Here is a 9,377-nt window from a genome sequence, read left to right as displayed (position 1 = left end):
TTGTTTTTGTGCTCATTAGAAAATGCTACATGTGCAGTGGAAACTAAAAACTAGAAGAACATAAAAAACAGGGGCAACAAAGCACTGAAAGAAAACACAGTAAACACCCAGAACTACTCAGTGTACATTATAAAAAGTATATTGATGGTGCTGTGTGTATTCTGGAACAGGGGTATTCCAGAATATGCATGTGTGAGACTCATTTAAATACTTCAGTAAATCTTGAATACAAGACCTTTATTCAGGTTGAGCACAGTAACAGAAATGTACTGTCATCGACAGAGATATCAAGTCCATTTTGCTGTGGAATGACCTTGGCAATGGTCCATTTTAGTCAAGAAACAGCTTTATGTAACAAATATCCAAGTTTCAATACCCCAAAGTCTATTTTCTAAAGTACAGTAAGAATCAGAACAATGGGGCAATGGTTTATACCCCAAGAATTTAAAATAGGTACCATTGGATTTATGTAAAGAGATACTGCTAGAACGTCATCCATCCCAGATGCTAAAACCACAATACCCTGTAACCTTCCCTGAAGATGGCGCTCTTATTTCCTATTTGCTCAGCGCACACACACACACATCCTAGCCTTGGGGTCAGACACAGATCTCAATAGCAGTGGCCATCAATAGCTGCCCTTTGCCCTTTTCCTGCTGACCGGAAGGGTCAGGCAGGCTAGGCTCGGAACCCAGTCTGGAGGAGTGTCCGTCGGAGAGGACCCCGCTTCGTTTGAGCGGTGTCGGGTGGAGGCAGGTGGAGGAGGGTGATGAGGAGGAGTGGGCGGTGCCAGAGGTCTCCGAGTGTCTGTGCCCGGCTCTGGAGTGGCTGTTGCTCCGCCCGGCAGGGCCGGTCTGCTCAGCTTTTCTCCCCCGGCAGGAGGGCCTGCGCCGGGGCTCACACATCAGCTCATACTTGATGAAGAAGAAGACGTCTTTCACGGCGCACCGCTTCTCTGACTCCACTGCCAGGAGCCGCTGGAACATGTGCAGGGCGTCCTCTGTGAATCGACGCCACTGTGAGGGGAACGTGCCCGGCCGGCAGGACCCCCTCTGCCAGCGGCAGAACTCTTCGTAAAAGGCGTCGGAGGGCAGAGCCGCCTCCCATGGGAAGTTGCCAGTCAGCATGCAGAAGATGAGCACCCCGAAGGCCCAGACGTCTAGGCTGCAGTCCACCACAAAGCCCTCCGCCCGGCTGGCTTGGCACACCTCGGGTGCAGTGTAAGGGATGGTCCCGCTGATGCGCTTCACCCGACAGCCCACTCGCCTCGTCATCCCGAAGTCGGCCAGCTTGACTTGTCGGCACTCGCGGTCGAACAGCAGCACGTTCTCCGGTTTGATGTCACGGTGCACCAAGCTCTTGCAGTGCAGGAAGTCCAGAGCCAGGCCCAGTTGTTGGATACAGCGCTTCACCATCTCCTCCGGCAGCCCCACCTGCAACAAGATGAACACTGTTACATACAGCAGGGATACAGTACCCAGATCTCATGCAAAGCGCTAACACCAACCTACACAAACAAACCATCAAGAGCTCATTAACTAATTCTGTGAAATATGTGGTGTTTGTGTTGAGATAGGGCTGATGAGACCACTCACCTAAGCCCTAGATGGTTTTGTGCAAGGCCTGCTCTAAGACCTTTCGCAAAACCATGGTACACCATGATTGTGGTACCTGTGGCGGGATGATGTCAAAGAGGTCCCCAGCAGGTGCGTACTCCTGCCCGAAGACGTAGCAGTCCTCGGTCTCAAAGAGCACATCCAGTATCTTGATGATAAAGGGGCTCGTGCCCAGGCTGCTAGTGATGGTGTACTCCCGCAGGAAACTCTTCAACTTCGTCTTGCTCTTATTCACATACTTCAGAGCCAGCTTCATACCTGCAAACACAGACAGACGAGAGTGAGAGAGACAGACAGACAGATTGCTTAGGGTAGATTTACTGAGCTCCAGGGCTGCACCCCTTTTCTTTGTGAAATGTGAAATATCAGTGACAATGCAATGATTCTGAACTAAGGGTCAATGATAGCACAAAGGCTGCTGCAATGGTATGAGGTTGCCATTGTCTATGTGCACAGCTGGAGGCTGACTTGGGATGTGGCAAGACACTGGTTTCACTGTCCATGCTTCATGCCAGCATTTCCACGTGTGTTTGACGGTGCTGTGAAAAATGGGTCTTCGATGTGTGAAACTGTGTGTGTAGCATTGGGATTAGCAGCAACAGCAGTTGTGGGACTATTTGTAGCATTGATCAGTATTTATCTGTAAGAAACACATTTCCGACACCACTTATCATTCTCCTTGAGCTCGTACCTTGAGTGCGATGTGCCACCAGGTCCACCTTGCCATAGGTGCCCTTTCCCAGCTCGCGGATAGGCTTGTAGTGCTTGCGGATGTCAGCTGCAGAGAGGGAGTTAATGGCCAGGGCCTGAAAGTCCTTGACAGGCACCCTGCAGCACCCTACCTTCCCTGGGGAAGACCCCCCTCCAGCAGCAGACAGGCTCATCTTCGCACTAAGGGAAAGAAAGACACACAGAGGCAGAGTGAGTGAGTGAAGCCCATCTCAATCAAGGTCATACAAACTTGCAGCACTGCATAGCATAGTACTGGAAGTGCCCCACTCGTTCCTAGGCCATTATCTCAGCAATGAAGACTTCATGAACCACAATGCACATGTAATGATCTGGTTTAACAAGAACACATTGTGTGGTCACCCGTAGTTTGTAGAATACTTCTTGTGACAAATGTCCATGAAAAGTATCATAACATTTGGGCTAGTGGTTCCTAAGATATAGCCTTGAATAGCTCAGCCAATCAAAGGCTTTGTTTTTTGCATTTTTATTTTGCTAATGCCATTTCCATGTTCTACATCTACAACATAGTCCTTGCTGCTATCTTCACATTCCCACAATATGAGTGACAAACATTTAAAATGTTTGTACTAAGCATAACAAAAGAGCAAAAACCAAATCCAACTACCAAATTAACAATCAATTGAATCTCATTATCAAACAAGTATTAATTCAGAAGACATGTTTTATTCACAGAACAGGAGCAAGGGCTGCGAGGAGTAAGCCCTGGGACTTGAAATAGGAATTCTGTGTTTGTGAGTTTAGGAAGATGACATGCTTTCCCCTTGGCTCGCGGAGAGCCACCCTCACGAAGGTGAGACCGAACTGATCAGTCTCGGAAGCAAGCATTACTTCCCCCAGGGGAAAATGAAGCACGTGATAGAGGATACATTAATCGCCCCGATTAACAAGGAACACCTACATGCAAATTAACATGCAAAAGGACCAGAGAGGAACACTGGCATAGATGAAAGCAAGTTTTTAGTAAAGAATACAGAGTTTCCCCCTGGCTCAGGGAGAACTGTCCTCTTAGAGGTGAGACTGAACATGCTGCCCCCAGGGGGAACCTGGAATGAGAGAGATTGTTAGATTTGGTCGGGGGTCCCTCTGGCTCTCAGAGGTCGAGGACAGCTCGGCTGGGCCTAAGCTTGGGAAGTGAATGTCACTTGCCCCCAAAAGAGGACCCCCCAGCTTCCCGTACCTGCGTCACAAGAAACACATAGGTTAATTAGTGAATATGAATACTGAAGGATTTTTTTTTTAATGTATATAATTAAAGGACTAATCTCACTGCTCAGCGGAGAGGGAAAAAAAACCAAAATATAACACTGTGTATGAAAACTTTATTATATGTTTATTTAAATACAAAAGTGAGTTTAAAGGTTGTTTTTTTTTAATAAGATACTATTATAGAATTTTGAGTACCTGAAGTTTTAAATTTGCAGGACCTGTGTGATTTTGTACAGTGCTGTGACACAGCAATAATATACAGAAATGTAAGTCCTCTCATTCAGGAAATGCAGTGCTCCGATTGGCTTTTTTTACACAACGTCATGTGCATCTGATTTTACGTGTAGTCTTCCTGTCACCATTGGCATAAAATGTGTGCAACATTTCTGTTGTGGAGAGATCAATCTCATCTCTGGAACAGTGCAGCAGGGCAAGACCACAAAGACGATCTCCAGACATGGAAGATCTCGTCCAGTCCTTCAAACAATGAATAATAATTGCGATGATTAATTATTTGTTTGCATTATAAGAGCATTACTTAAAATGAAGAGCAATTAATTTTATTCCGCCGCCTTCGTTCACTGAAGTAGAAAGACGTCTCAGTTAATTGCCTCGTTTCACTTAATAAAAATAGTCGTCAAAAAACATATTCAAAGGCAAGTACATTCTTCAGAAATAAACCCCAAAAACCAGAAACCCTAGATATAATTTAAACACCGATATGAAATTGAAATACAGACAGCACTGAACACATCAAAGCAACTGTCTGTATACCTGCCACTCACAAAAGGAGAGCAGTGGGGGCTATACAGAGACTCCACATAAGCAAATAGTCACAATGTAAGCAAACAGCATGTCCAGCTGCACAGTGCTTGACAACACGAAATGACCATTTATACACACAATTTCCACTGTGTATTGGCCTATTCATCACGGTGCCCAATGTTTGGGTCTCGGGACCCAGCTGTGGCGACACCACAGAAGGCCCTACATGTATGAGGCATATTAATGTATAGTGAGTTACAGTGCCTATCAGGGGCAAGCCCAACAAACCCCTGCCTAAAATGACGTAATAATATTCACAACCTGCATCCTCTAAACTATTGTATAGAACTGTTCAAATGTGCATAACCTGGGTCCTCAAGTATTGTATAGAATTGTTCAAATGTGCATAACCTGGGTCCGCTAAACTGCAGTTTACAAGCCACTTCTACTGGTGGTTTAGAATTTAAATAATACGCTGGGCTCGCTAAACTACGGACTATAGAGGGAATGCATTTATTATTATGCCGATATGTACTTCTTTCTAATTAACATTATTACTTTTTCCTCACCTTGTAAAAAAGTCGCTAATAAGCCTTGGTGGTTTCAAAGCCATTGGAACACGTTTAACTAGCCGTATGAACTGAACTGAGCCGTATGAACTGAACTGAGCCGTATGAACTGAACTGAGCCGTATGAACTGAACTGAGCCGTATGAACTGAACTGAGCTGTATGGTGTCGCTGTGGTCTGCAATGACAGTAAAGATTCTGAAGAGCACAGAGGCTACAGATATCAGTGGGACCTTTGTATGCAGCAAAGCAACATGTAAGAGAGCCTAAATAATAATGAATATGATTTTAACCGAGGTCTGTTCTGCTGTCGATGCACGTCAGAAACAAACTACTTGATGTTCAGCGCTAGAAGAGAGGATGCCAAGTGCGACCGTTGCAAATGTGAACATCTGAAAAAAAGGGTTTAATAAATTTTTTGCCTATTCTTTAGAGCGTCGGCTGCTATTTTCATTTTATGCTTTTTGTATTTTTTTGCAGATTGCAAAAGTAAAAAAAATAACCTTGCTCCTTTTACATTCATGGTCCATCTCTCACTCCTAAAGTCTATTTCGTACATGCCAATGTTGATCTTTCATATCGACCAAGGGTGGACTGTAGTTGTGTGTGTGTGTGTGTGTGTATTCTTCTGCAGCGTCTCTATGTAGGGCAGAGTAGGATAGGGAGCTGACAGCTTTAAATGAATTAGCGTCTAAAGACGAGAAGTCAGCTGTTCCACTTTGGGGTGCGGGGGGAACAGGCCACCTGTCTATGTGCTCTATGTGCATACCCCCTCTTCCCCAGCCAATGTGAGCATTCCTGACAAGCAATTCAGCTGAGAGGCAAACACACAGAATTTCCCTGCTACAGAAACTGCGGTTTAGATCTCTACAAGCAGCATGTCTATCTGAGAGCTTTTCCCTGATGATGCAATGGGTAGGGGTCTAATCATACAGCTTGTCATGATACATATCACAATACGAACGGCATAAATCGGAACAGTGCAATTTGCTCAGTAATTTGTTTAAATGAATGCAAGACAGATTCCAATATGAGATCCGACAAAAAAGTAGTCCTGAAACATTCTTGCAGTAGCTCTTCTGTTAAATGAGGATGATCCGATTACGGATGAGCCTCCTGAGAGACATTTACGGCTGTCCTCAGGAGTAAAATAAACAGCACTCCATTAACGTTCATGAAGCATTCTGTTTATATAACAAGTACTATGAAAAGAAAGCTATGTTTCAACCTAAATTAAAACAGCTGAATTCAGAGCATTACTTTCCTTACACCAAGCTCTGCATCTGCTGAGCAACGTGGCAGTAATTGGAGCGTTGCGATTCACTGGGTCATTCTGTCATTGGATTTGAATGAATTCAATATGAGATCTGCAAAAAAACAGGTTTTACTGTAGTTATTCCACAAATGAGGATGCCCAAATAACCAATGAGCACTCGAAGGGGTGTTTACAACCATCCTCATGGGTCCTCTGCTGTGGAAATCATTTATTCCTCATTTAAGAACCATTTGGTGGGCTAAATTAGCTGCAGACAGTATAATTAATCTGCTAACGTCTTTTTACTGCCACTTAAAATGACATCTACCTCCAGCTTCAATTGCACTAGATGCTGTTCCTTAAACAAAGCTGAATGCTCTATCCTGCGGGGAGGGGAGGGGGTGATCAAGGAGCACGGGAGGTTGAGCCGGCATCTGGAATACCACCACCACCACCACCCTCAAGTAGATCAGGGGGAACCAGTACAGCCTACCCCTCAGCCAGAGACGGCTAGAGATCAGGGGGAACCAGTACAGCCTTACCCTCAGCCAGAGATGGCTGGAGATCAGGGGGAACCAGTACAGCCTACCCCTCAGCCAGAGACAGCTACAGATCAGGGGGAACCAGTACAGCCTACCCCTCAGCCAGAGACAGCTACAGATCAGGGGGAACCAGTACAGCCTACCCCTCAGCCAGAGATGGCTGTAGAGCAGGGGGAACCAGTACAGCCTACCCCTCAGCCAGAGACAGCTAGAGATCAGGGGGAGCCAGTGCAGCCAGGGACTGCGTCTCCCAGCAGCAGCTCTTTACAGCAGCTACTTTACCTATATTGCTCCAGTAAAAACCCAATTGTATAAATGGGAAATTGTATTTAAAAATAATGTGATATCTTGTAACAGTTGTAAGTCGCCCTGGATAAGGGCGTCTGCTAAGAAATAAATAATAATAATAGGGTGCTATATATTGTGGACAAAAAAAACTGTAGTAGGCCTGTACTACTTGAGCCTTTGTAGCTTACTGTTTAAAATAACTTAACTATTTTAAAAACAGCAAATCCTATCAGAGCCATGCTATTTCTGTGCCTGGAGATTGCTGTGGGTACTGTGTGCTGCACAGGCTATATACTTACTTGGCTGTGTTGTTTAGCTGCTACACGTCGTTGTTTTATTGGGGTTTTCGGTGGATTTATTACTGTAGTGAATACCTCTGATGTACACCTGTGTTTGGGGGATTCATTAAAAAATAATAATAATTAAACATGTAAATAAATATTTCTGTTGGAACCCTACGCAACTACTTGAAAATAACATATCTTCATCTGAAGTCCAAAACCATTGTTTTAATAGAATTAAAAGTAAAAATAAATAAATAAATTAAAACATCTCCCCAAATCCACTTACCTCTTGGCGAGCTGTCTGTCTCTCGCATGGTCCTGCATCCACTCCCGTCGCCGAGGCACTGTTTTCTGGTTACAGACCCGTTTCGCTCCCCTTATCTTTCCGTCAGTCTCAGATGTTTTAAACAGCAAATCACTTGTGGACTAAATGCCACAAGTATTTGGGACTTGCTTTTATAGTTGTGATCGGGCAGGTGTCGTTGCTCGTGGTTGCGGCAGTTTTTGTTTCAATAGCCTACATACACATTTTTAAAAGTTTATTTAATTTCAATTACACATTATTCATTTTGCTGTCGGTTTCGTCTTTACAAAAACGTTGTTGTTCTTCTTTTGTGCAGTATTTACGAGAATGCTGTTAATATCATCTAGTCTACTTTACGCTCAAGCAATGCTTTTCTTTATTTTTTATAGGCTACTCTTTAGCAACGTGTTCCAATTCAGAAGGGTTTTTTTGTTTTGTTTTGGGGTTTTTGGTTTTTTTTTTTTTTTTTTTTTTAACAGTTTCAATTATGTTTTTCTAGGAGTCTTGCATTGTCAGTCTTGTGGTGTTGGTTGTCTCGTCCGTTTTATTTGGCTCCTTCGTCTGGTCGCTGAAAGCTGCGACGTTCCAGTTGAATCATAAGGTTACTGCCAATTCGGAAGCTGGCGTTCTCTGTGTACAGACAGTACACTACTTTCTCATGCAAGCAGTCTCGCTCGGCGTCCCGTCTTGTCTCTGTATAGTTCCCTGTGTGAAAGAAGCAACGGCCAATCCCAACATCACCTAGATTCACACAAGTGCCGACATAATTTCTTTAATTTACTTTTGATTTCTACCTACATCTTTCACTGCTCACTCCGAAAACCATTTTTTGTAGTTTTGCTCTGTTCTCTCCACCTAGCTCTCGCTTGTCCGTAGCGCTTGGGGTTTCTTTGTTGTTCAATCCTTATGTTTTTCCCCGATTAGGATTTCATTCACAATTATTTCAATTCATATACCTTTCTTTGATCCTATCTGTCACACGGAGTCCGCCTCCCGCAGGCTCCTCTAGCTAACTCGCGGGTCCTGTCGCTGTCAGGCAGAGAAAAAGGACGTCAATGAATCTGGTGTTTGTGTTTAGCATATTGTAGGACAGAGGCGCTGCAACAATTTTTATAATGGGGGTGCTGAAAGCCATTGAAAAAAAAAAAACGGTAACCCCTGTATATGATGGAAGCAACTAGCACCCCTAGTTCCAGCGCCCCTGCGGGTGCATTGTGGTGAGTGTAATTACTTCCTTTTAAGGGTAAAAAAATACGTTAAATCGACACTTTGTGACATCTGCAACAATATAACAGACACAAACAGCCTGATTATCAGAAGGGGCAAAGTGAAAAACACGTCGCAAAACACCTTTGCGACAGCAGATAGGTGGCAAGCTATTTTCAAAAGTCGTATGTCAGTTGCGCAATGGCATTTCAGGGTATGCGCTTTATGAGAATCTACTCGTAATTAGTTCTATTTAGGAAATAGCATCTTATTTTCAAAAGGTACAACACACTCACTAATTAAGACATATCAAAAAAGGCATGTCGTATGCAGACAGGCTAAAAGAACTGAATCTATTCAGTCTTGAACAAAGAAGACTACGCGGTGATCTGATTCAGGCATTCAGAATCCTAAAAGGTATAGACAATGTCGACCCAGGGGACTTTTTTGACCTGAAAAAAGAAACAAGGACCAGGGGTCACAGATAGAGATTAGATAAAGGGGCATTCAGAACAGAAAATAGGAGGCACTTTTTTACACAGAGAATTGTGAGGGTCTGGAACCAACTCCCCAGTAATGTTGTCGAAGCT

At 44.0% G+C, this 9,377-nt stretch overlaps 1 protein-coding gene across 2 annotated transcripts; it reads right to left on the bottom strand.

Moving 5' to 3' along the window:
* Positions 1–220: 220 nt before the first annotated feature.
* On the bottom strand, positions 221–8,973 carry LOC117417602 (serine/threonine-protein kinase SBK1-like). 2 transcript variants are annotated; one of them, XM_059035654.1, is made up of 5 exons: positions 8,380–8,973; positions 7,564–8,286; positions 2,308–2,507; positions 1,672–1,874; positions 221–1,433 (listed from the first exon to the last, which is right to left on the bottom strand). In XM_059035654.1, exons 2-5 carry the CDS (start codon positions 7,599–7,601, stop codon positions 600–602), a joined length of 1,275 nt encoding a protein of 424 aa, XP_058891637.1. In that variant the 5' UTR covers positions 7,602–8,286; positions 8,380–8,973; the 3' UTR covers positions 221–599. The 2 variants fall into 2 exon arrangements, with proteins under 2 accessions (XP_058891637.1, XP_058891638.1); XM_059035655.1 differs by lacking the exon at positions 8,380–8,973 and adding an exon at positions 7,293–7,380 and having other exon boundaries at positions 7,564–7,650.
* Positions 8,974–9,377: the final 404 nt, after the last annotated feature.

Source organism: Acipenser ruthenus, chromosome 13 (genome assembly GCF_902713425.1).
Source record: "Acipenser ruthenus chromosome 13, fAciRut3.2 maternal haplotype, whole genome shotgun sequence".
Taxonomy (NCBI): Eukaryota; Metazoa; Chordata; class Actinopteri; order Acipenseriformes; family Acipenseridae; genus Acipenser; species Acipenser ruthenus.
Note: the sequence above shows the minus strand (reverse complement) of the source record. Positions and strands in the feature narration are given on the sequence as shown.